General features: G+C 41.0%; 1 protein-coding gene across 10 annotated transcripts in view; it reads left to right on the top strand.

Moving 5' to 3' along the window:
- The window catches only part of GIGYF2 (GRB10 interacting GYF protein 2), a 75,681-nt gene that overhangs the window by 44,182 nt on the left and 4,279 nt on the right, over positions 1-27,220 (top strand). For 5 of the 10 annotated variants that reach the window (XM_058030905.1, XM_058030904.1, XM_058030903.1 and 2 more), the window contains 20 exons: positions 4,629-4,808; positions 9,520-9,737; positions 9,827-9,986; positions 10,064-10,264; positions 10,750-10,940; positions 11,635-11,794; positions 13,669-13,835; positions 14,203-14,291; positions 15,247-15,354; positions 15,904-16,001; positions 16,491-16,591; positions 17,375-17,536; positions 19,333-19,434; positions 22,160-22,318; positions 23,827-24,063; positions 24,644-24,766; positions 25,380-25,583; positions 25,706-25,911; positions 26,206-26,360; positions 26,810-26,979. In XM_058030905.1, coding sequence (XP_057886888.1) covers positions 4,629-4,808; positions 9,520-9,737; positions 9,827-9,986; positions 10,064-10,264; positions 10,750-10,940; positions 11,635-11,794; positions 13,669-13,835; positions 14,203-14,291; positions 15,247-15,354; positions 15,904-16,001; positions 16,491-16,591; positions 17,375-17,536; positions 19,333-19,434; positions 22,160-22,318; positions 23,827-24,063; positions 24,644-24,766; positions 25,380-25,583; positions 25,706-25,911; positions 26,206-26,360; positions 26,810-26,979 — 3,191 coding nt within the window. The remainder of the gene's footprint in view (positions 1-4,628; positions 4,809-9,519; positions 9,738-9,826; positions 9,987-10,063; positions 10,265-10,749; positions 10,941-11,634; positions 11,795-13,668; positions 13,836-14,202; positions 14,292-15,246; positions 15,355-15,903; positions 16,002-16,490; positions 16,592-17,374; positions 17,537-19,332; positions 19,435-22,159; positions 22,319-23,826; positions 24,064-24,643; positions 24,767-25,379; positions 25,584-25,705; positions 25,912-26,205; positions 26,361-26,809; positions 26,980-27,220) is intronic. The other 5 variants (XM_058030906.1, XM_058030907.1, XM_058030908.1 and 2 more) reach the window with 5 other exon arrangements.

Genomic DNA, 27,220 nt, shown 5'->3' with positions numbered 1-27,220 from the left:
GGAAAATCATTAATGTAGACTTTCCTGCTTAGGAAACAAAATCCTCCCTATTTTTCCTTCTTTAACCTTCCCCCAACCCTAAATTGCAAAACATTAATTTTTTGCTTCATTAGAATGGAACGTTTTAATGCATGTTCAGGCACAGCACTGAAAGTTGATAGGCATGGTGTGACTTTGAAAACCAGGGCAAATAATGTAGTGCCAGGGGACTCCCACCAGTGTGACAAGGCTGTAGGATGGTGTGACTCCCTCTTCACCCTTCCCTCCACTGCAGACAGCCTCACTTAGTCACAAGTAGGATTTTGGTTTCAAACAGTATTTTCTTAGAAGCCATCTTCTGAACTGTAGAAAGCATTTGCTGAGTGGTCACTGGTGTGGTTTTCTAATCTAATTCAACTGAATGAGATGGAAATTATTATACAGTTGTATAGCAGGTGAAATTAGGTGCAGTGTGTGTTTCACGTGTGTTATGGAATTGAACTCTTGTTAATTCCTTTGAATCTATTGGCTCACTCACACTGGTGACAGTAGATAATGGACAATTTAGTGAAAAAAATAGGGGATTATATTTGATAGTATGTTTTTGAGACCTGCTGTTGAGATTGAGATTTTATGCAGAGAGATTGAAAATTTGAAGCTAGAAATGGGATTCAGAACTTCTGATCTGTCACTGGGAGTCACTTGATGGTATTTGTATTCCTGTGGTGTTTCTAGCATGTCCTGTAGTGTTCCAGTAAGAAGATAGTCTTTCTCTAGAAGCATCATCTTAAGGACATTTGTTTTATTCTTCTGTAAAATAAATGAAGCAATTACACATTTAGGCAAAGTTACTTCATTTTCTTTAAAAACATTGCAAAGGTTTTTATTTTTATCTTCCTTTTGAGGAATTACATAGCAGGCAGCAGAGAGAAGAGAGCATGTCCAAGTACTTAATAGACTCTCCTGATTCTTGCCCCTGTGTAGAGGAAACAACAGTGCTGTCAGTCATTGCTTTGCTGTTTATTCTCTGCAGACAGTGAGGATGGTGTAGGAAACATGGGCTGCCAGCCTGGAGAACATTTGCCATTCTGTTAGTAAGTGCTCTCCATAACCACGTTGCCATGGGGCCACATCCCCAAATCCAGTCTTGTTCTGCACAGTCAGTATCCCTTCAAATCAGTGTTGCACAGCTGTAGGCTTTTCTGGCTGGATACCACTCAGCTCTGTCTGAAGTTTTCTGTAAACACCATTGCTGGCTTTGTGACAGGCCTGAACAGAGGTGCCCTTTTACTGCTCCTTCTCTTCAGGAAGTCCAGTCAATTAGTCCAAGGCAAAACCATAGATTGCATTTTAGTTTCTTTCATCCTTAAAACATTGCCAAGTCCTGACTCTGTGATCTAAGTCATTTCAGCTGAAATGATTGTTCTCAAATCTACAAACGGTTTGCATAGAATATGCTGGCACTTTATAAGTTATGAATTTAGATGTAATCTGTAAGAATATTCCTGTATTCAGTTTGTCAGAGTCTTTCTTGGGTAGCTTGATTTTTCTGGTCCTTAACCTGTGACTGGTTTGTGTTTGTAAAGAACCGGTTTCTTGGCTGGTCTGTCTAATCTTCAGGATCATCTCATGCCAGACCTGTTTGGACACATACCTTGTTCTTTGATGCTTGCTGTGATGTTCTAGAAAACTGGAGTAAACCAGAAAACTGAAGTATGTAATGAGACACTGCATTTTTTCTCTGAATTCCACTGAATGTGGCATCAGAACAGGCTTTGATGTGACACTGGAGTGCTGCTGTGTTTGGAAAGGTTTTGGAACTACAGGTGATCCCATGCTCAGATAAATACAATGCTGACCCCTTATATTTGATTTTTTTTTATTTCTACATTTGTAATGCCACAGAATTTAAAATCAGAAGAGGGGCAGGATGCCAGCTGAATCTGATCTTGGCAAACATTTGATATTTTGTAACCTCTACAGAGATAGAGATATGTTTCAAACCCCATTTTCTGCAAGTTCAACATACAAAACCTGACTTTGATAGTTCTGTTCTTGGGAACAAAATCTGCTGTCCTAAGGACTAACAGAACCTGAGTGGCCTTGATTTGCTTATAGTATGAGGAGATGTGCAATGGGGCTAAAACCTGGATATTCAGTGGCAAAGCAGACTGCACAATATTCTTTAAGTGACCTAATTGTTTTTGGAAGAGTGGAACAGGACCTGTGAGCTGAGAGCGTGTCTGTGTTAAAGAGAAGTCTCCAGAATCAACTGAACTTAACAATGCTAGGGAAGAACATACTTTTTTTCCTTAATGGGTAGAGTCTAAAATCTCTCAAATTAATGTTACTGAATAAGTGTCAAGTAAGAGCTGTGAGTTTTGATGAAAATAATAGATAAATCTGTAAAAATATTACTTCTCATGTCCCAAAATAGTGATTCAAATAACTTTTTTCTTTTGGGAACTGTTTTAGTAAGAAAAAAACTAATGTCTTGTGCTGCAAAATGAAAAAAAAATGGATCTGTCTTCCTCTTTGTAGCATTTTAAAAATAAATTCAGGAAGAATGAGGCACTTTCCTTGTTGTCAGGGACTTAGGCTCCCCATGTCTGTTGGGTTGCAGCTCTCTCCTGTGCACCTCTCTCTGTTTTACTTCCAGCTTTGCCTTTGCTTTTCTACTATGGGAAGCCCATCCAAGGAGCAATGGTGAGAGGCTTCCCTGCACTTTTTCTTACTGTAGTCTGCATGATATTTTTGAGATACCAAAAATTTTAAAAAAAATTAATAAATTCCCAGACTTAGATTTTTTCTGCCTGGCTTTCCTTTCTTTTCCATGATGCACGGGAATTCAGAATGTGACTGACCTTCATCTGCAAAGATTTATCCACTCCAGATAAAAAGTTGCCAGCATCACAAGTACCACATGAAGGGAGTTGAGTGCCTCCAGCAATTTTGTTTCATTTGGAGTATTACCAGAGACTGCCCAGAATGCAGTCTGCAGGTTGTGTTGTTTCTCAAAGCCCAGCAAATACAGAAGTGATCTTCAGCCAGATGTCCCCTTCAGTGAAGTAAAGGTGTAACTGGGTCATACTTGGCTTCACAGCTGACATTGCCTGTTGGTACTGGTGCTGGACTTGAAATTAGTCAATGTGCTTTAGCTCTTCATGTAGGAACAACATAAGGGGAAGATATTCCAGAAAAATTAGAGCTGGAGAAAGAGAGAGGTTTTTTTCCCTCCAATGTTTTGAGCTGGTAGAGAAGGGATGTCAGTTTTTCTATAAGGTGCATGCAAAGTAGAGAGCCAGTGTGTGCTCCCTGCCTCCAGAGTGCACTATCTCTAGCAGGAAGAATTTTCCTGTTCTAAACAGAGATCTGGTATGCCACAGAATTTCAGATCTTCGTTGTTTCCTCATCTTTTTCATTGACTGAAAAAATTGCCTGATGCTAGGAAAGCATTCTTTCATGCTTCCTAAACAAAACACTTAAAAATGTCTCTTTCCACCCCTGGAGTCTGTGCATGATCATACTTTCTTGTGCTTTTCCTGTCTAAGAAAGCAGGCATACCAAACAGACTTCACCAAATAACATCTTACATTTTTGGGTTTTAGGACTCTTAAGAAGGAAGATTCAGTATACTTTTCTCTAGTACTTGAAAAACTTAGTTTTATAGATAACACCACAGTTTCAGGTTAAAACTGGGTAGTAGTACCAGTGAAGAAATGACATCACTCTGGTTCCTGTGACAATTCTGGTGCTACACAGCTGAAGAAACTTATTTCAATGATGGGCTGCCTTGTCAGGGCAAGTCAGCAGTGAAAGCAGCATCTGTGTTAAACCGTGGCATACTGATGTATGACTTGGACATCTTGGTGTATAATGTGGAATCTTTTCATAAAAATATTTATATAATTCTTTTCTGACATGATTGCTGTTCATAAGTACCTGAGGATTTAGTTGTGTTTTAAATATAACATAATGTACATCGGGAACTAAAACAATACCTGTCTCTTAAACTTCTGGTAGACTTATCCTTCAGCTCAGGCATAATTGCTACTAGCCCTTCATGCACTGACCTTGACTCTCCAGAAGATGGATTCACAGCATAATGTTAACATTGCTAGGTTTTTTCCAGTTTATTCCTCAATGCTACTTTAAATTTTCAGTGTTTCCTAATAGTTAGACTGCTGTATGTTGGATTAAATAAATAGATCTCACCTTCTTTTTATTACAGAAGTACGAAATGTGTTTGGTTTATATAATACTTACACTGTGCTCCCATTTAGCTTGAGACACCTCATGATAAAGCAGTTTATTCTTTTTCTCTGCGCACTTTTGCCTTCTTTCTGTTACATTTCCTTACATCTCTTAAACTGCCTTTTCCTCCTTTGCCTTTCCTATCCATATTCTAGTTACTTATATGCTTTCCTTCCTTCTGGATTTTTTTTGTGTCTTTCCATCCCAAGGTACATAGGCACCTGGATTTCTTAAATCTCTGTCATGTTTCCTTCTTGAATTTCTATTCCTCTCCTAGGTTCCTATAACCACTTCTGATGCATTTTTTACCTCCAAGAGAGCAAGATTTCAACCCTTTTGTATTTGTGTTTCTAAAGACAGGACACATGTTCACTGGCCTTGTGTTTTCTTTGCAGTGAGACCAAACTTTGAGGAAGGTGGGACAGTGACCACAGGGAGGAAACACGAATTTATCCGCTCTGAGAGCGAGAACTGGCGCATCTTCAGGGAGGAGCAGAATGGGGAAGATGAGGATGGAGGCTGGCGACTGGCTGGGTCACGGAGGGATGGGGAGAGGTGGCGTCCTCACAGTCCAGGTGAGAGCAGAGCTGGCCAAACATGCAGCTGTGTTTGCTGAGAGAGGGCAAAGGCCATGAGGAGAGGGAGGTGCCACGTTCAGGAAAAATAGGTTCATGTAGTCTTGGTCATTGAATACTGTTCTGGCATGTGTGAGGCTCTTGGTCACGAAATGTTTAGCATGAAATTGTGTGCCTGTTGTTTTCCTTTTAGCCTCTTCAGTATCCTTACATACTTAAGAGAACATTACTTCCCAGGTGTGCACTTGTCTGTATTGTGCTCCAGGTGTGTATGTACCTGGTAAAATAAGGGGTTTTAATAGTACTATTTCTTTGTGGCTGTGACAATAAGGGGATAGAAATCACCCACATCAGACAACATATCTAATGCTGCAGAGTGACACTGACACTAAACCACTCTGGTCATTGACCACTTTCTAGTTTTCCAGATGTGTTTGCAGTGCCAAGAAGCATCCTTGGAAAATCTCAAAATATGTTGCTCTACACATTTTGTAGTTAGTTACAGGATATCTTGTCTCAATAAATTTCAGGTACCTTTTTGGTTTCACTATCCCCTTCCCAGGCCTGACAGGGCAAGTCTGTTCACTTGCTTTCCAGCATTGTACTGCTGGAATTGCAGGAGAAATCAAAAGCAGAGCTTGGTGTTCCAGTAGTAGGACTGAAACATATTACAGATTTTTCCCCTTCTCTTTGGAAAAGATTCAGTCGTACCTGGTGTGGGATCCTGGGTTTGGCTATCTTTTGGCTGCAGAAGGCTTCTGGAGTACCAGGAGAGGATTAGGCTTTTCTACTGTTACATCTTCATAGAACAGTAAAATTGTTAAGTTTGGAACAGACCTTAAAGCTGTTTGAGCCCAACCATTGACCTAGCACTGCCAAGGCCACCACTAATCCATGTCCTTAAGTGCCACATCTACATGGCTTTTAAATCCCTCCAAGGATAGGGCCTCCACCACTTCCCTGGGCATCTATGCTGATGCTTGACAACCCTTCCAGTGAAGAAATTGCTTCTAATGCCCAACCTAAACCTTCTTTCTGGTAGTTCTAGGGGATGATAAGTTCCCCCTGCTTGAGCATCCTTTGCTCCATGCTAAACTTGATAGGCAAGCAAAGAAAGCACAGGACACTTTTGGAGCTGTGGTGGACAATTTCTTCTGTTCAATAAAAAAATGTCCCATTTGGTCTTGCAGGTCTTGCTTTTCAACTTCCCAGACTTTCAGTACAGTTATTGTTGGGAGCAACCATCACCTCTGTTCTGAGCCTTCTTCATAGCTGTATATAATTCTGCTCTCAAACAGCTGCTCTCTTGTGCTAAAATTTAGCAATGAGCCCAAGGCTTGATTTATCATCAGATATTTGCTATTTAGAGGCAAATTTTGAAGAATATAATTTTCTTTTCCCCAGTGTTTGGTCATAGTTGTTGATCAGACACTGCTGCCTTGTTATCTAGTTGAGGCAACACCAGGCCAGCTACCTCATGATGCAGCATGATACTCAGGAGTGGAGTGTTCTGCAAGTACCAGCCTGCATGCTTTAGCTACAAAGGAAGCATAGACCTCAAAGTTCACAAGTTCATTCAGGTCTTGAACTTTTTTGGTTGTTCTGAGGAAAGTTTTGAAAATTTCAATTCTGTCATATAAATTTTCCAGTGTAGTAGAAACTAACTGAACTTCCTTTACCAGGTTAGTTTTAGCAGCTATCATTGAAAGCCTGTTTGAAGGCTTATGTGAATCTGCAGAAAAGTTGCCAGTTTTGAGGTAGCCTGAGTTGACAGCTGTATTGCCCTAGTTCTGGCTTTCATCAGAGCTGGATTTGATTTCTCCTATTAGTAGTAGCCACAGAACTATCAAAATGGTTTAAATCACATTTTTGCTTTTTAAATGAGCTTAAATCAAATTGGCATGGTTTAAACTACTTCTTTATACTATTCTGGTGTTAGGTAATAGTACAGTCATATGTCCTGCTAAAAAAAGAGAAATGTCTTCAGAGGACTGTTTTCATTTGTTTAGTTGGTCCTTCCTGTAGCTTGACTCTTTGTACTCCCTGCTAGGATCTTAACACTGGCTTTAGTAACTGCTAGAAGAGTGTGATCACAGATTTAGATTCACTGGCTGCTTCAAAGTTCTTTTTTTTCCTTTAAATTTTTAACCATGTTTTAAAATTATAAATGTCTAAAAGCCCCCTCTGTGTTGTTACAATTCTTGCATTCACACAATGATTGCCTTTTAAATATACAAGGCCAAGTCTGTTTTGTCAGAAACAAATACAAACCTGTTGTGGTCTCAAAACTAGTGGCTGATCTATAGATGTTTATGGTTTTGGTTACCAAATCAGCCTTAAGGAATAGGAATAAGTTTTTCTTAACAAGAATTTCTGATACGATTTTGTGTCTTTGTGTAAATAGCTCTTCAAATTGGCCTTTTTCCTGAGAAGCATTTGAAAGAGGCCTTAGGCTGTACTTTCATATAAAGATTTTTTAGTTGCTGCTTTGTTTGAAAGGCTTTTCAAATTCATCTTGATTCACTCCACTTTCAGAATCAGGTGCTGTAATTCAACTAGAATTGAATTTTTTGTGTTTTTCCTTGCATTTCTTAAATATCACGAAGCAACTAAAGTACATTAGAGAATCTTGCTCCAAAACTGAGCTAAGAACTAGGTCTATATATAATATATACTCAAAAAGGTGTGCTATTCCTTTAAGTGTTCTGTTTAGCATTTAGTATTCTTTAGTATATATTGAAAATTTCACTGCTGAGTTAGAGAATATAACTTTAAAGAGAGAAATTGCTATTAATAAAGCTAATGTGTTCTTGGATTTCCTGTAGCAGCCAGTAGTCCTATCTAGATTTTACCTACAATGTCACCATAAGTTCCAAGGGATAAATTAAGCTTGAAATTGTCTCTTCACTTTAAATACTGAGCATGTAACTATTGCCTCGTGATAGTATGGGGCTGAACTTAAAGCTGTGTTTGTGTCCTAACTGCTGGCTAAAAACCTTCAGGTAAGAATTCAGGTTTATCTCTCCTCTTGGCAGCCTGATATTTCAGACCTGAATTATGACCTATATTCTAACTGGGCTTTTACAAACATATTTGGTTACTAAGAAACAAGGGCATGAGTCTGCTACACCAATGTCTTTTTGACTCTCCACATAGCTCTGAAAATCTGGGGGCTGTTAAAGGTGGTGTAACTAAATCTCTGCAAGCAGACTAAATGGTTCTTCATTTGAACTTTGAAGATAGTTGGGCTTTAACAAAGTGCTTAGAATTTACCTTCAAAAACCACATTTCTAGGTGTCACTATGAAGAGCTGCACTCCTGGTATTGGCATGTGAACTGTGGGCAAATAGAGGCTCCTCTCCCCTGCTGGGAGCCCTGACATGGACATGGCTGCTTGTAATGAGGAGCTGTCTGTCCAGGGACTCCATCAGAAATGCTGTCTGGTTGTCAACAACCTCTTACACTTCAGTCTCTTTCCTTAATAACATTAAAAACATTGCCTCAGAACATTGATTTGATGGTTTAATACTACTTGCTTTGCGAGGCATAACTAGAAGCATAGGTTAAGTTATCTGGTGGAATTATTTGCAAATAAGCACATAGGGAATAGTGAAGGCCTTGTTAAAGGATAACATTTGCGTTTCCTTGGTAAAATTTAAGATGGAAGTTCAGAATTTTTCTGGAAAGAGTTTGATTTACATTTCCTGTATTTTTGAGACAAAGGTGGATTTTTGCATGGCTAATATTAATAGTTAAGGTATTAAGGTCAGTGTGGAAACATTGATCAGTCAAGAAACAGGACCACGTTTCTTCCCTTTACTGTGGTTTGGGTTTTTTTGGTAGACAGTTGATACTGTGAGGCTGCACTGATTCTGGTGCACAGATTGTTGGAGCAAAAAAAAAGAATTTACTTCTTTTTTTATCCAGTTGAGAACCGCCACCATGAAAAGCTCTAAGGTGCCTTTGTTTTTCTTTGCACCTTTGTGATAGAGATGGCTTGTATTTCATGGAAAGCTGTGTACAGTCCTTTCACCCCCAATTTGTTTTCCTTAGCAGCCAGCTCTTTACAGCTTAAATAACATTATTGCACTCAGGGGATTTGAAGCTTGGCTGAATGATGGTGTCTTCTGAATATGAAGTTTATATATGAATTGGGAATGTTCTCCCATTTCTTATGTTCCCAAGTTTTACTATTCCATGGTTAAAAAGACTATTCAAGAAACTGACCAGTCCTTTCAAAGGTATTTGAACACTTATCACTCCATTTTTCATGTATATGTACAAAAGCATATCTGAAGGCAAGAGGCAAAAACATGGGTGTTTTGTTCAGGATGTGACTTCTGCAGAGCCCCTGAAGGAAAACATGAAATCTTACACAAGTAAAGGTGCCACAAAGACTTAAATCAATGATGGCTGGTAAATTCAGTTGGCAACTAATGTTGCTTGTCTTATTTTCGTGCTTGTTCTAAATTTTGTAGCCAAGCTTTTTTAGCCTTTCGTGGTTTTTAATGCTCATTCCACAGTTTATTATGTGAGGATATACAGCAGACAATATTTGAAAGTCTTCTGCTTATTTGCCTTGCCCTTGAAGTTGCCTGTTCATAGGTGGGCTGTACCGTGTAGCAGCTTTCTGAATTGCTGTCAGTGTCCTTTCCCCACTGTGTGAGCACTGCCCCAGGCCTGTGTGGTAAAGCTCCTTTCCCTGCCTTAGACGGCCCTCATTCCGCAGGCTGGCGGGAGCACATGGAGCGACGGCGGAGGTTCGAGTTTGATTTCCGGGACCGAGACGACGAGCGGGGCTATCGCCGCGTGCGCTGCGGCAGCGGCAGCATGGACGACGACAGGGACAGTCTCCCTGAGTGGTGCTTGGAGGATGCAGAGGAGGAGATGGGCACCTTTGACTCCTCTGGAGCGTTTCTCTCTTTAAAGGTGAAAAGCTGCTTTGGGCCCCTTGGGTCACTCGGTGCAAATGTCCTGTGATGTCAGGTGGGTTATGGATGATTGCGTTGACTTTGCAGAAAGTGCAGAAGGAGCCAATACCAGAGGAACAGGAGATGGACTTCAGGCCTGTGGAGGAAGGGGAGGAAAGGTCTGATTCTGAAGGGAGCCACAATGAAGAAGCCAAAGATCATGAAAAGACCAAGAAGGAGGGGGAGAAAACAGAAAGAATAGTGGCAGGTAGGGGGGACTTCTCCTGCAACTGTCAGTGTAGAATTTCTGTTAACTCAGTTACTTAGACCTGTGCCTTGTTGCAGAAGCAGTGGAAGAAGCAGCTCAGGCATCATCTCCAGCTGCCAGGTCAGACACCCCACCGAAATCCCAGCCTCCAGACCCGCTGCAGACAAATCTTTTTGAAAGGAAGGAAGAGTCTGTGCCAGAAAGAACAGAAAAAACAGAAGATAAAGAGAATCGAGTGGAGAATACACTGTCAGCCAAAATGTCCAACAGAGGGGAAGGTAATAAACCTGACAGATAAATTTAGTAAGTTTCCATTACTCACTGTGAATAATCCTGGCCCCTAAAAAGAGGCAAGCACTGGTGATGGAAAGCCAGATTCACCAACTGGTCTATAAATACAGGATTTGTTGGATATACCATCTCAGATGCATGCAGTGCACTGGTACTTCACACTGAAATGCAGTCCAGAGAAACATCAGCCTGTGGTGGATGTGCCTCACTGTGGTGCAGCAGAGTAGTCTGGATAAATGTGTGTGGCCAGGAAATGGGAGATGCTCAAATGTGCTGAGTTCTGCACTGATAGAACTAAACTGTTCCTTGAAGTGAGGCTGGGTACCTGTGTTCTAAGCAGTACGTTCAGGAAAATCTGAAAATTTTGCTTTGGTGCTAAATTTGAGCTGTTGAATATTCTCTGCATTAAGTTCTTAAAAGTAATTGTCGTTTATATTAAAGATAATGGACTAACTTAAACATTTTTCTTTAGATTTGGCTTCTCTTGCTCAACCTTTGCCACAGATTTCTGCAGACACAGCTGCTTCTGCTCATCTTTCTCCTCCTGTTTCCAATTCAAATCCTGCTCTGCGGCCAGTTCAAACACCTGTCACAGCTGCTCCAGGCATGGGCAACATTCCCACTGATCCAGATGATGAAGAGGGCCTCAAACACCTAGAGCAGGTAAAATTTCTCTAATTCCTTTGTTGTTGACAGTCTTGAGACTGGAGGAATGTGGAATGCAGCAAATATTTGAAGCCCATAAAATCAGAAATGCAGCTAAAACTTTACACTCCCCAATGTATACTGAAAGCTGCTTCTCTCTGGTTTTTTTTTTTGCAAATAATTCACGCTGTTGTATTTTTCTATGCTATACCCAGTTTAAAGAGCTAGAGACCATAGTGCTTACGACCACTGTTAAGTAGCATTTTGATTTGTATGAGAAATTATGTATGTCTGTTAAAATCCCCAGACAAACAAACCATCAAACAAAAAGCCAACCAAAATTCTGTAAGTGAATCACAACAGTGTGTTGATGGAACTGTAATGACTGCTGAGATGTAGAACCTTCTTTGTGCTCATGCTCTCATGCCTGGTTTTTTTTTTCTGTGGTACTGCATGGGACCTCCTTGGCAAGTTGCTCTAAAGCTTTTTGTAAGCAGGTGAATTGTGCTTGCTCAGGATTCTGCCTGACAAGTGTGGCAGACAGAGCTCCAGGTTTGTGTAGCGGTCACTCCTGTCCTGGGGCTGTCTGTCATTCCTGGTACACTCTGGAGCACTGGGTAGCACCAGGTTGGTTGTGTTTGGTACACTCATTTCCAAATCTCTAAGCCCTCATCTAACTTTTGTATTTCTTGCTGGTTTTGATGTCTTGCAGCAAGCAGAAAAAATGGTGGCATATCTGCAGGACAGTGCCCTTGATGATGAAAGACTAGCAGCAAAAATCCAAGAGCACAGAGCAAAGGGTTCCTCTATGCCCCTGTTTCATGAAGCCATGCAGAAGTGGTACTACAAAGATCCACAAGGAGAAATTCAGGGTAGGTCTGTGCCATTTACACTTCCTCTTTTGTTTCACAGAATTGTTAGAGTTCTTCACAGAATTACCACCAACAGATGCTGAAGCTTCTTTTTACAAAAGCAGCACAGGGAATTTACAATTCTAGAGATAGGTTTTGAAAATATGTTTGACCCATCACTGCCCCCATGAGCTCAGCAGGCTGAACGTCCAGAACTGTGCGTTATCAGGGCTGAGGTTTGCCATCACTGCATGTTCCTGTAAATTCGGTTAGACTAAAACCTGTTTCACGTACCATTAGTTACTCAGATGTCCAGATAACAGTGGAAACAAACAAGGAATGTGACCAGTCAAGTAGTTGTAAAGAATCCACAAGAAGCCTTGAAATCAGCCTGAAGACCTGGAATAGTCAAGGAGGGTGATTTGTTTAGAATCGAGGGCAAAGAGGAGTCAGGTTTCCAGCAGCCAGTGCAGAATCTCAGTTTAAATTGCACTTGCAGCCACTGCTTTGTTAGTTCATCTAATAGATAGGAACCGCTCCCTGCTTTCAGTTTTTGCTTAAGAATTTTTTTTGTAAGTAAGATTGGAAGCAGGCCTTTCATATTTCTTAACTTTCATAACTTGCACCTTTGCTTTCAGAAGGTACATTTCTTTTGGAGGTCCTAGGGCTCGGTTTAGCAGCTGCTTATCTGCTTCCCAAAAGTGCAGTTAAACAGTGAATTCCTTCCTTGCTGGACTTCACACTGTGTAGTGGGAATGACTTCTCAGCTGTGAGCACCAGATAGGATTGGTGGGGATGTTGTTTGTGGATTCTGTGTCAATCTCTTGTCTGCAGGAATTGCACGTCTTTAGGGTTTTTTTCATCTCTTTTAAGTTTAGAGAATGTTAACTATCAAGTGCTTTTATTTGCTCAGTGTATGTCAGTCACTGCTTGGTGTTTATTGGTGGGTGGCAATCTAAATATTTTTATTGTAGGATTAAGTACTTCGATGTGACATCAAGAAGCCAACACTTCCAAATAATTTTTCTTTTCTTGGGATAACCTCTTGTGATTTCATATTGTCTAGGAGGAATTGCCTTCTAGAGAAGCTCCTTACAGAGAAGGCAATGGTTACTGAATGTTCCTACTTTTCAGAAGATGTCTTGCAGAACTTATTTATGTGGTTCTTACTTGGTTAAATAATATTTTTATACTTGTTTTCTATGTATTTGAATATGTAAAATTAATATAGGAACGCTCCTTTGAAAGGCATGACTGAAATCTTTCTTAGAAAAAAGAGAAGGAAAAATGTAGATTTTTACAAAGGAAAGAAACTTGATCCTCATTATCTTAAAAAATGTACTTGTTCACTTGAGGTGAATCTGTTTAGCTGCTAAGTTCCTGAAGCAAAACTTGTGTACAACTGAGGATTCCTCTGGTTTGAAGGCAGGAGTTGAAGCAGGCTAAGATTGTTTAATTATCTGTGCAGTGCAGTGGGGAAGGCAGCACTTGTGGTTTGAGCAGTGTCAGGCAGCAGGTACTGCTGAGCTCCAGGGTGGAAGCTGTGAGCCTGAAGCAGTAAGTGCTGCTGGAGGACAGCAGGGGGATTAACTGCACCAAGCCCCACACCCTGGTGGCTGCTTGGCTTTCACCCCAGAGCTGGCCTGGCTCCCTCCAAGGCAAGGTGAAAGCCATCATGCACTTCTCCTGAGGCTGTGGGGCAGTGCTGTAGCCCCTGTGCAGGTGTGCATGGACACTCCAGCCTTGGATGAGCAGTGTCCCCACAAGTGGGTGAGGCAGACAGCAATGCCTGGTGCTGGGCACTGTGTGACCATAGCCAGCTCCTTGTTTCCAACGTGCTGAACCTGGCCTTGCTTCCCTTTCCCCACAACGTGTGTTGGTTGATGTCATTTCAGGTCCATTCAGTAATCAGGAGATGGCAGAGTGGTTCCAGGCTGGATACTTCACAATGTCACTGTTGGTGAAGAGAGCCTGTGATGAGACTTTCCAGCCGCTTGGAGACATCATGAAAATGTGGGGCAGGGTTCCCTTCACTCCAGGCCCAGCACCACTTCCACATCTGGTAATTATGTGACAGTTACAGTATTGAAATATTCCTCTAACAAGTGGGAATTGAATTTAGGTGCCATCTAATCTGTCTTGGAATTGCAGGTGTTCCAAGCACCAGAGCTGAACTTGGTGTTAGATTACTTTTGCAAGAGTAGAACAGACATGTAATTTAAAAATGCTTGGTGTGGCTGGCAGGCTGGGTACTGTGATATATAAAGGTGCTGTGCATTTCACAGGCTTTGTAAATCTTGATGTCTAGGTATTTTTCTATTTTTGTTTTTTTTTCTGGTAAAAATACAACTTCTACATTGCTTGCATTTGCAATCTACTACTCTATGTATATATGTTATTGAAAAAGAATGTTTTATCTCTGAACACAGGGCGAGCTGGACCAAGAGCGACTGACTAGACAACAAGAGTTGGCTCTAATCCAAATGCAGCACCTGCAGTATCAGCATCTTCTAATACAGTAAGAGTTCTTGTCCCAGAGATCTTCCAGTGGCTGTCTTCTGTTCTGTGTTTTTAGTCATCTGGAGAGTCAGTGGGGCTGGGACTACTTCACCTCCAACAGCAATAGCTGCTTCCACAAACACTGGAGATGTTTCTAGTGCACAGGATTAGGGCAGTGTATCTGCCTCAGGCACTTTTCAGAATCCTGTCCAGTGTCACACATAGATTTTGGTGAGACTTGCTTTATAGGTTAGGGTCAGCTGTTAGGGTCAGCCTGAATCCCAGGTGTCCTAGTAATGACATTCAGATGTTTTGATGTCAGGAGAAGGCTACACATCTTTGGATCTGGAGATGGAGAAGGTGGAACTTACCTTTGGTCTGCTTGCTCAGCTCTTTGAAGATCAGTGAAAGGTCCTGCTGGGCAAAGCAGTTTGAAATTGCCAAAGCTGTCAGTTGTTCGGTTATGGCCAGCTGCTGAAAGCTTGAAGGAAAGAAAGCAGTCAAACTGCTTTTTCAGGGGATCCTGAAAGCATGTGTCGTGACTATAGTTTTTCAATACTGATGGTCAGCTCATGATTGAATGAGGCAAGAGCCTGCTCCTGTGTTAGGCAATGCCTTGACATGCTGGGGAAGAGACTGATTGCAGGTGGGCAGTGATCGAGCTGGACTAATTTGAGCTAAAATTATGGAATTTAGACAAAAAAGGAAGTAGTGTTGCGCAACTTATAAGAAAAACATGAGGCAGTAATAGCCAGGTGACATAGCTGAGGGCGAAGAGAAGTCTGGTTCTGCTTATGTGAGCCAACTGGCTATATTCTTGTATTTTGATTCTTGCCAAGCTCCTGTTCTGTGGTTTCCTTTAGTATTTAGTATGTACATTATATATGTCAGTGGGCATTAGTCCTTAGAGCATAAATCTGCCTGCAGCTTGGGCATAAGTGAACAAATACCATTTATCTGCTTCTCTTTTGAAGACAACAGTATGCACAGATGCTGGCTCAGCAGCAGAAGGCAGCCCTCTCATCCCAGCAGCAGCAGCAGCTCGCTATTCTCCTTCAACAGTTCCAGGCCCTGAAGATGAGGTGAGCTAGCCCAGACTTGAGCTGAATTCTGTTCTTCCTGTGCTCTAGTTTATGTATAACAATAATTACATTGTGTCAGCTGTTTGTCCTAGTTAAGTTTTCTCATATTTTAGGATTATGTGTGTTAAAGATAGTAATGAATATAAGTATGTTTCAGAATAATAGGAAACATTTTCAGAATATGGAGTACTTCATTATATATGTAATCTTTGCCTCAGAGTGATTATGGAAATGAGGAGATGAATTGTACCTGTCTGACAGATACATTGTGCTGGTCACCGAGGAGCTTTTCCAGTTCTGCAGTACTGGATGCTTGTTCCTCAAACTGGCCTCTAAGCAACAAATGCAAAACTGTAGCTTAGCCCTTGACTTAGCAGGGGTGAGATCAGCAAGAACTCTGCAAGCAACTACTGTTGTCCACATCATATTTTTGTTTTGAATAGAGGTGTGGAAGGAAAGCAGTATGTTACAAGTTACTCAATCTCATACGTGTTGAGAGCACTCCTCTCCCTGGAAGTGGCGTGTTGACTCTTCCTGTTGGTATTACAGAATATCTGAACAGAACATGATGCCACCTGTCACAAGGTCTGTGTCAGTGCCGGACACTGGCTCAATATGGGAACTTCAGTCAGCTTCACAGCCTACAGGTAAGGTGCTTAGCCTGGGTCAGGTCTCTTGGGAAAAGTCCACATGTTAAGAATCAGCATCTTTGAGATGATCCCTCACTTTTTGACACAAAGGGAAATTATTTCTGCATCATGATGTTTAACTGGATTAGCCTACTTTGCCTGGCAGTAGAAGTTCCATTTGAGAGCGGTGAAAAATATAGTAATTTTTCCAGTGGTTATGGAAGTCTGGATGTGAAGGGATCTTTAAGGATGTTCTGCTCTGGTGGGAGGAGCTGGAATAGCTGTTTTTTCTGTGGAATTTCAGGGGAATCCCAGCCTTCCTTCAGTCACAGACTGGCCTTGTTATCCAGGAGGATAAGGTTGCCCTCTACTGACTAAAGCAAAAGTGTTAACATGATTTTAGTTCCTAAAACGTAGTAACAGCATACGCAAGATTCTCCCCTTTCAGTTATGTGTTGTTCATGTGCTTATTTTTGCTTGTCAATGTTTGTTTTCTTCACTGTCTAGTCTGGGAAGGAAGCAGTGTCTGGGATCTGCCCATTGATACTGCAGCTCAGGGACCAGCTCTAGAACAACTACAGCAGCTCGAGAAGGCCAAGGCTGCAAAGGTCAGAAACTGTTTTGTACTGTAAGAAGTTGGAATTGCTCTTCTGCAATGTAATTGTGATTCTTGAGCCAATGGAAGACTGAGCTCTTCAATGGTTGATTTTGACTAGATTTTCATGGAAAACACCCTAAAGAGAATAGGGGTTATAAAAACAAGTTATGAAATCCTTGTGGACAGCTGTTTGGAAACCATTGCTGTGGAGGTACTACTGACCCCTGAAATAGTGTTTGTGTTCTACATTTGTGATTAAAACCTCTTCACTTGCCACCTGTTTTAAAATGCGATCATCAGGAGCTGTCAGGCCAAACCCTGAGTTGAGACCAAGTAGTTGTGCTCCTAATCCTTGTGATTTTCACCCAGATTGGTTTGGGGAATCATGAGTCCTATTTTCTATGGTTATTCTACATATACTGTAGTACTAAATTTTTTGTGAGTTTGAACCTTTATCATTCTGTACATTTCCTGAAAATTACTGTTTTATGATAACTGCGAAGCAACTCAATACTCACTTCTAAAGTCAGAGGGTATTTTGAGGAGCTGATGTAGAAAGACTGACTGGAAAACTGGTGTTTGTTACAAACAGAAATTGTCCAAATTGTTCTGGACTGTTTCAGGAATCTGACCTCAGTAGGCAGCCAGCTGATAGGTAAAATTGCAATTAAGGGAGAACATCTGCTAGAGGCTTCATCTGTTAAGCTGTTCCTATATTGTCAGCACAGTTGCCCTAAGAAATGGTGTAGGAATACGTTACCTGCATCTGAGTATAGTTTTATGTGAATTGTAGCTAGAGCAAGAGAGGAGAGAAGTGGAAATGAGGGCCAAACGAGAGGAAGAGGAGAGGAAAAGGCAGGAGGAGCTTCGGAGGCAACAAGAAGAGCTACTTAGGAGGCAGCAGGAAGATGAGAGGAAACGACGGGAAGAAGAAGAACTGGCCCGCAGGAAGCAAGTGAGTTTCCCCAATGTAGTTAATCTCTAATTAATTATAATAATTTATAAAACTCACTTTAAGAATCCTGTGGGGTCTAAGTAATCTTTGGTAGGTGTGTATGAAGACAGTTCTAATATTTTTCATGTGAGTATATTATGATTCTTCCATTATTGATATTTTTAAGAGCCCAACCCTCAATCTGAGAAATGGGCTTGATGGTTCACTTTAAGATAGGTTTCTGTTGGTGAGAACAGGGCCTTTATTCCATGTGGAATATTCCCTCTCAACTTCTTAATGTCAATGTTAGGCTTTAGTTAGTTACCCAGTTACTGCATGTTTTCCTCTTTATGTCCCATTTATGCAGTCAAGTGTTTTAGGAAGACAAGTTCTGGAATAGATAGAGCTTGAGCAACTGTTTCACATGAATAAGAGGTAGAGGGCTATAGTGGACAGAAAGTGATTTGACATTCAGCTTATTTTTCCCCTGTTCTTTTTCTTAACCTAGTAAATTTTTTTTTAATAAATTAATATCTGGGTAATAGAGTCTGTCAGCTTTTTTACTTGAGTTGATACTTGGGAAAGGAAGGGATGCAGTTTGATCAAGTATATTTCTTAAAAAGAGTTATGTGATCAGTGTTGCAGTAGGGGAATGAATGTAGGAATTGTACATTCTTAATCATCCAGGAATACACAACTGAGACATTACTAGTTTGGCATTTCTAGCATTTACTTCTGAATTCTGTATGGAAGAAAATGTAGCTATTCCTTAAGTGTTGCAGGAGGGAAAGACAGTAAAAGTTGAAGTTTTCACTTTGCATGTGAAGGATAAGGGCAAGCACAAGGCTGAGCTTATTCACTAGGGAGTTAGTAAATATCCTGAAAAGTACCACATGAATTATAGGCAAAAAAACTAAATAATTCTGTCCTTTATAATATTTCTTACAAGCTTAGGTAGGCAGCTGTAAAGCATTTTCCTGCTTTAAGGATCAGACACTTCTGAGGAAGCCTCTAGAATCTCTAGATTTGTTTGGAGGATCATTGTAGATCTCTCTTCACTCAGGGTTTGGGTTTTGTCGCAGAAGGTATATTTTAATTGGTACAGTATAATACATAGATAATTTCATGATATCTTTTGGAATCAAGTCTGCAAATAAATGGCTCCTTGCTTTAGTGTATCTGTTTTGTATGCAGGAAGTCATTATGCTGTACAGAAAAGCATCCGCCACTTGAGGTCAAACTAACACTGAAGCAATAATATACTCAAAAGTTTAACTTTTGAGATTCATTGCTTTAGATCTGGTTCAATAACAAGAACACATTTTTCAGCTGATACCTCAATTTGTGTCATTTGTGCTGGCTTCAAGTAGACTTGGGTTGTTTCTTTTCACTAACAGTTTTGCCTCTGTGTATAACAATGTCTGATAAATTCCAAAGTTTTGTTGTCCACTTTGGATTTGTACAGTAAACAGTCTGACTCTCCTGTTCTGAGATGCCATGGGAAATAACTATTTACACGAAGGAAGCAGAACGGGGTTGAAAGCAGTAACAGCAAGTATCTTAGTTCATTACCAATGCAATAATTGCCACAATGCTTAATTCTGAGCAGTAATGTCTTGAAAAGGTAACAAAGAGTTTAAGCACTTCTCTGGAAAGAGAAAATAACATTGTATTCTGTATTAAAAAAGGAAACTGGTCATTATTTGAATCTGACTTCTGTACTAAAAGGCATTATAGAATCAGGGATGAACTGATTTATTAGCATGGATTTATGCAGAGGAGATGATGCTTAACAAATTTGATTAACTTCTTTTGAGGAGATGACAGTGAGAGCTGAGAGGGGTGAAGCAGTAGACTTAATCTGCCTGGACTTCAGGAAGGCTTTTGATGTAATACTGCATAAAAGACTAGTATATAAGGTTAGTAAATATGCTGTTGATGGTGAATTCTAAATAAAAAAAAAAAACTAATAGAAGTTCAATTCTGTAGGTTGAAATGTCATGCCAAATGTTGAATTCAGTCTGTTCACAATTTTCATCAATTATTTTGCACTGTAGAATTGAAAACAGTAATGCCCAGCTTGTGTAGCTCCTGTATTTTGTTTTTGTCTCTGGTCTGGTATCTTCTATTTTGTAATAATTGATTGCTTTCAGGAACAAAATTTGAGGTTTAATAACCAGTTAATAATTGTTTTCTCTGAATTATTTCTTTAGTTCTCCCTTTAAAATACCTGTTTCAAAGAGGAGAACAAAAAGATTTGTGAGCCTTAGTAACACAGACAAGCAGAATTGCAGTTGTCACCGACTGCAAAAAATTCTCTATTTTATTTAAAAATCCAGAGTCTATTGAACTGGGGATTGCTGCATAAGGATTTTTTGTAATATGACAGATATTTTAAAAGATGTGAAATAAGCTGTCTATACAGCAAGATGTGTGAAAACAATTACTAAGAAAGATGCTAAAGAACATTGGGAATGTCTGGGAGCAGATATCTGCAAACATGGGAACACTAAGAAACAAAGGACTGTTTCCCATACCAGTCAGTGGCAGAAAGCTGGAGAGCTTTGAATGGTTTCGGTCACATGCTCAAACAAAAACATCAAATAATGAGATACAGAAATAAATATTAAGACAACATCTTTATAGCTGTGAAGAGCCAGAAAAAAGGCTGTGTTTCCCAGCTTTTCATCTCTTACAGGGTTTTTTGTGTCAGTAAAACACTGTTCATCTTTAGTTCTGTAGGGGAGAGAAGTCTTTTACTCATGCCATTCAACAGTGTCTCTCCTTGCCTGAGCAAGGAGATCTGTACAGCTTTTTAAATGGCAATTCTAGCCTTGTTTCCCAAGGGGGGAGGAGGGCAGAGATGTCACTGAAGGGTTGTCCCACAGGAGAACTCGGTGACTTTGCTCATCTCTCCCAGGTACTATGTGCTGTGTCAGTGAGAGCCCCCAGAGTGGCTGGCACTGAGCACTCCTGAGCTCAGATCCTGCTCTGCGGTCTCCAGGCAAACAAAAAACACTGACACCTTCAGCCTACTCAGCACCCTTTTCAATAAAAGCTGAAATTTTCCAGCACTTGTATTGGGGACACTTGATTATTGTGACTTGACTGCATGTGTCCAGTTAATACAGTTAAAGGCCCAAATTTCAAAAATGGTTCAGGTGGTATGTGTTGCATTGAAGCTGATTTGATTAATGAGAAAATGAATCACAGGCTATTGTTCTATGTCCAGCTAGTGGAAAAACCCACTCACTGTACTTATATCTAGCACCAAACCACTTATATGACATTCAGGAATATGAATGAATTTTTGGCTTGCAGCCAGCACCTGTTCAATGCCATGGGATTACTTATAAAAGATCTTCTGTCTACTGACAGTTTTGTTGTAGGCATCTGAAATTCATTGTCAGAGAAAAACCCAGGGCAGTTGTTCAGGGAGCTGTAGTGAGTTTATCTGTGCTGTCTGTACATGAAGCTTTGGTGTCAGATTAGATAAAAGGGTCTTAATTTTCACAATTGACTTCCTTGATTTACCAGAATTTACATCTGTGCTGCACATTTAATCCCCACTCATCCTATGAATAATGTATTGCTCATTAAAAACTTGCAGGAGTGTTATTGTGGTAGTGGCCATTTTAAAAGGGAAATACAAAATTCAAAAAGCTTAAAAAGGTTCTGGTCCAAAAATTAAGATCTTCAGGTTGAGCTGGTAGGGTAAGTCAGACAACAGGAGGGGTGAAAAGGAGGGTGGCCTTAACTCAGTTGCTGAACATCACAGGTCAGAAAAGGCTGAAAAAACTACAGCTTTTGGGAAAGTCAGAACTGGTGGAAGAGGTCCCCAGGTGTGATCCCATTTAACAATATACAGGAAGCTGCTTGTCCCCTATTCCTCAAAAAAACCCAACTAGCAGAATAGAAAAATGTTTGTTTATGTTGATAGGAAAGGGTGCTAATATTTAATTTTTAAGTTAAGTAAACAATTTTAGTACTTGGAAAACAGAATATATAAGTTATTGGAAGTTATTTAAATAGTTTAGGGATAATCCAAAGTCAAAGTCCCTAAGAGACCTCTTGTTACCCATAATATTTAAATAGTATAGGGATAGCCCTGTCAAAGCCCTTGAGACTTAAAAAGTAACTGTCCTTAAGTGCACTGGGCTGCATCAGCTCCTTTCTGGTATCTGGAGATGTGTTTGAGTTTTGTAGTGCTCTTGAGCAGTTACTATTCAGAAACTCCTGTAAGCAGGAGAAGCTTCCAACTTACAGCTGACAGCCCCCCCCAGAAGGAACTAAATGATATTCACACTTTGAAATATTTATAGATCTAATGTTCAACTGTTAGTGCTACATAGTGAAAAGAGGAGTCTCACCTTATCATTCTCAATGCCATTATTTTAAAAACCAAAGATGGGCAATTGATGTCTTCTGGTTTTCATTAAAATAATTCATGTAGGAGATGCACATTGCATCAGAACTACATGTGGGGTTGTTGTGCTTAATGCACCGTTCTGGTAGAGCTTAGTTTGGAGCTAGGGAGCTTTTCTTGAGGCTACTTATTTGGCCAGACAATGCTGTGATGTGTGTTCTGATGTTGTTTGTTGATAAAATGGCATTTATAGACTGACATTTTGTTCCCAACTCCAGGAGGAGGCCCTCAGGCGACAACGGGAGCAGGAAATTGCACTAAGGCGGCAGCGGGAGGAAGAGGAGAGGCAACAACAGGAGGAAGCACTTAGGAGATTGGAGGAGAGAAGAAGAGAGGAGGAGGAAAGGCGTCAGCGAGAGGAGTTAATCCGTAAACAGGTGAAAAATGACAAAAGGGACCTCTTCTGTTTAATTATGGAGGCTGCAACAACAAACAGGCTTTGAAGATTGCAGCAGTGCTTGAGAGGTCAAAACAGTTTTTGTCAAAGAAAGCAGAGCTTGCACAGAGTATCAAATTGAGTGAAAAAAGCTTGTTTACCTGTATCCTGACTTCAGACAAAACAATCAGAATCTAATACACCCTTAGTAAAGAGATTTGGGTGGGAGGAGTGAGTGTTCTCCCTTCAAATTTAGCCTTAAGAATGGCTTTGCAGCACAGGGTTTATACTCCTTTCTGAGGCAGAGTACAGTATCAGAATAACAGTTTGTTTTGAATTAGCTCTCTCTGGCCTTTACTTTATCTTCAGTATCATCTGAATTGGTCAGTTTTGGCAGTTTTTCTGTGCAATGCCAAATCTATATACACTACCAGAGTTTCAACTTTTTTTTTCTTTCCTTTTTGTTCTTATTAACAGGATTTTTTCTCCTTGGGGTCAGTATTAGAAGTCCCTATTGGGGAACTTAAGCTTCCAGTCCCCTAATTGATACTCTCTCAGTCCCTTGGTCAAACTAATTGGCTTCACATTAACTTCCAAGTCCATTTCAGAATTCACAGTTAGTATTTAAAAATGCCTTTTCAGGGTCTTCCTTTGTAAGATGTCCATCACCATTTCTGTAATTTGTTAGCAGAAGTGTCTTCTCTGGAACTGTGCTGTTGAGTAACAACAGTAAATATCTCCATCTTTGTCACCTGTCTCTTCTTTCCTGTTATTTCTGCCAAGTTTTATTCCACTGAAAGTGTGGTGGTACTGTAAGTAGTATAAGCAGGCAGAAGCTCAGACTGAAAGGTGTGTAACTATAGAAGGAAAGTAATAAGAAATGAGCTGGTGTGAATTAGGGAGATGCCATTCTCTTCCAAGTTCTTTGGTGGAGCAACGGGAAACATTTATTTTTAGGAAATATAAAATATATTGCTGAGAAATATAAAGGTAAATGAACAACACAGACAGCACAGATTACAAATCCCAGAATCACAAGGTTGGAACAGACTTTCAAGATCAAGTCCAACCCATTCCATGACACCTCAGCTCTCTGGCTCTGCTTAAACACAAAGGCAGGGTGCTGGAAACAGGCACAGACTCACAGATCTGCAATACCCCCAGGGAAAGCATCCCTTCTCGTAAGTGTGTCCCTAAAAGCTACTCAAGAAAACTCAGAGACACTTGTACCACCACTGCACAGTCTCCAGATCAAAGCACTACAACTGCTGCTACCCAAGAGTGAGGTTACTTACACAAAGCACCTTCCACACTGTTGCCTGGTGTGTTTTGAGTGAGCTCAGGATGGGTAGGAGCACACAACAACTACAAGGACTTCCTCTGACCTTGTATTGCCTTCAGAATAACATGGTCCCTCTCTGTTCTGTCAGAATATCAGTGCCACAGAGTTGAGTATTTTAAATTGTGTGAAGTCTCCTCAGACCTTGTTCCTTTCTGTGTCCTGGGAAGGAAGAGGAGGCCGCCAAGTGGGCGCGTGAGGAGGAGGAGGCTCAGCGGCGGCTGGAGGAGAGCCGGCTGCGCATGGAGGAGGAGGCGGCGCGGCAGCGGCTGGAGGAGGAGGAGCGGAAGCGCAAGGAGCTGGAACTCCAGCGCCAGAAGGAGATCATGAGGCAGAGGCAGCAGCAGCAGGAGGCTTTACGGCGGCTGCAGCAGCAGCAGCAGCAGCAGCAACTTGCACAAATGAAGGTAACCTGGTCCTGCAGCTTTACTGCCTTTCAGCATGGGAAGTAAAGACACAGCTGCATTCAGGGTCGTTTGTGGTAGCTCAGGCAGAGCAGGGGGATGGATGAGCTGTCTGGAGAGGGAAGAGAGTAAAGAGTTGATGAGAGGAGGAAGAGAAGTTACAAATTAAAAACTGAAAATGTTCTGTCAATGGAAGCACACTGGGAAGACATCACACATGGGCACAGATGGGTTTTTTGCCACATGGTTTTTGAGTGAGAGCCAGTGCAAAGTTTCTAAAGCTTGGAATTCCTGCAGTGTTTGAAATCTAAATAGATTGCTCTTTTTCAGGTAATGATGTGTTACATTATTCTTGATACTGTGTCAAAGACTGATACATCAGAGGGCAATTCAAAGAATGTATAATCTATATTTTCTACTTTTTCATACTTTATTATTATACCAGTTTGTACTTTCTAGGTTTTTGTTAAACTTTAAAGGTGGCCTTCCTTTTCCCCTGGGTTTATACAGTTTCTTTCCTGATTATACTCTAGCAGTGTTCTCAAATATTTTGCAATTCCTGATGATCTCTCTTTTGGCCCAGCTCCCTTCATCTTCGACATGGGGTCAGCAATCAAATTCAGGAGCTTGTCAATCCCAGACCACACTGTCATTGGCTGAAATCCAAAAGTTAGAAGAAGAACGAGAACGGCAGCTCCGAGAAGAGGTAAACACTGACAGCAGCGGAGTGCAACTTGTTAGAGGGGACTCAGCTGTGGGACTGCTTAGCTGTCACTTCAGTTATTAGAAGGAATGGTGAGAATGAGGAATGTTTTTTTGAAATAGCATTACTCAAAATCCTGTCCTTCAGGCATTGGTTCAGGAAGCACTTGTGTGAAAGTTTTTATCACTTGTTAGTACAAGAATCTGAAGGAAGGGAAAACAGCACCCTTTTAACCCTGGGAGTGTAATACATTCACAAAACAGTTTACAGTTATTTCACATCTATATTCTAACATGTTTGAAGTTATTCACAAGACCAGGGCAGTTAAAGGGAGGGAGCACTTGATGGTAGGAGAGAAGGTCATCTTCCAAGAAGCTGACTGCAGGAATGATTTGATAAATTTAGTCTGTCCAAGGGTAATAAACAATTTTTATTTACTGGTTACCTAATGGTCTCCCTTTTTGGGAGGAACAGTAATGGCTCAGAACAATAACAGGTCAGCCAGGCTTCTCCAGAAGAAAGTGAATGCTGTTTAAAACCAGTTTCCAAGCTAGGCTTTTGAATAGGAATGATCATATGAAAGTATTTACAAGCACTTTTGTCTTGCGTGCAACAGCAAAGGCGTCAGCAGCGTGAACTAATGAAGGCCCTCCAGCAACAGCAGCAGCAACAGCAGCAAAAACTGTCAGGCTGGGGTAATGTCACCAAACCAACAGGCACCACCAAGTCCCTGCTGGAGATACAGCAGGAAGAGGCAAGGCAGATGCAGAAACAGCAACAACAGCAGCACCAGCAGCCGAACAGAGTCAGAAATACCACAGTACGTTTATTTATCTAATCACTACATGGAGGAGAGCAGCTGGGCCAGTTCCCTCTGTCTGTTCATGCCTTTTCTGCTGGGTCTGTGCTAATAATCAGCATCTCTTTGTTATGTCTCAACAGCACTCTAACCTGCACACCAGCATTGGGAATTCAGTGTGGGGCTCTCTAAACACAAATCCCAGCAACCAGTGGGCATCTGACCTAGTCAGTAGCATCTGGAGCAATGCTGATACCAAAAACTCAAACATGGGTTTCTGGGATGATGCAGTGAAGGAAGTGGGACCTCGTAACTCAACCAATAAAAACAAAAGCAATGCCAGCCTCAGGTAGGAACTGGAGAAGGAGCTTTTGCAAAGAAATACTGCTACTCCTGGCATGATCAGTTCCCAGTTGGAACTCATGTGTTTTCCTTTTTTTTCTCTGTGTCATTCAGGATCTGTTTTGGAAACAAAAATAGCTAATAGGTGACCATTCAGAGCTCATTTTGTCACCTGCTTAGAAAATTGTTCTTAAAAAGTGTTTGCATCTTGTAAAATAGTCTTACAGCACTGTACTCTATATGGTACTGTGGGTAAGCCTGGTAACTGATAATCTGATTATATGCATTTTCTTTACTTCAGTAAATCTGTAGGTATTACAAGTAGACAAAACAAGAAGGTAGAAGAAGAAGAGAAGCTGTTGAAATTGTTCCAGGGGGTTAATAAAGCCCAGGATGGATTCACTCAGTGGTGTGAACAGATGCTTCATGCACTCAACACAGCCAACAACTTAGATGGTAAGAGATGGAAAGAAATGAGGGGAACACTATCTGTTCTGTTTCCTGATAGAGTAGTTCTGAGGGACTGTAATGATATTAAACCAATGTTTCCAATGCACTCAGCAAAAGGACATCATTAAATAGTGGCTAGAAGAACTGGCTGCATCCTCTTTTAGGTTTTCATTGTCCTAATTGTAGCAAATCAGTGGGATTTGAAAAAGTTCTAAAGTCTGTCAGTCAGAGCCCTCCTGGGGATTTCTGGTGGTCATTATCTGGCAGATAGATGAGAATCCAGTTCCATCCTGCATTGCATGATAGGGCTTTATTGTGGGAAACTGGGAAGGGCAAGCTCCTAGACCAGCAAATATTTGACACAGAAATTGACACTTCGAAATTGAAAAGTGTTTATTGCATTTGTGTGTTTGCTATCAACATGCACTCACTCACGGTCTGCCTTCCTCTTGCAGTTCCCACGTTTGTATCTTTCCTGAAGGAAGTGGAGTCTCCCTATGAGGTCCATGACTACATCCGAGCCTACCTTGGAGATACTCCTGAGGCCAAGGAGTTTGCCAAGCAGTTCCTCGAGCGCCGTGCCAAACAGAAAGCCAGTCAGCAGAGGCAACAGCAGCAACAGCAGGTACAGGAGCCTCTGCTCTCCCTGGGGCTGTGTCAGGCTGCAGGCAGCACCTGGGTTCATCAGTGTCCTGGCAAGTGCAGGCAATAAAGCGGCTTTCCAGTTTTTACCACCTAACAGTTGAGGCCAGCTGTAGATCAGAATGTTTTTGCATGGTGATCTGGGAAATGCTGTGGGAAGATGAGATGGATACATCAGTAGCTAGTGTTGCCACGTGGATATAGGAAGTGCTTTGGGCTCTCTG

This window comes from Melospiza georgiana, chromosome 10 (assembly GCF_028018845.1).
Source record: "Melospiza georgiana isolate bMelGeo1 chromosome 10, bMelGeo1.pri, whole genome shotgun sequence".
Classification (NCBI taxonomy): Eukaryota; Metazoa; Chordata; class Aves; order Passeriformes; family Passerellidae; genus Melospiza; species Melospiza georgiana.
This window is presented reverse-complemented; position numbering and strand designations above follow the sequence as displayed.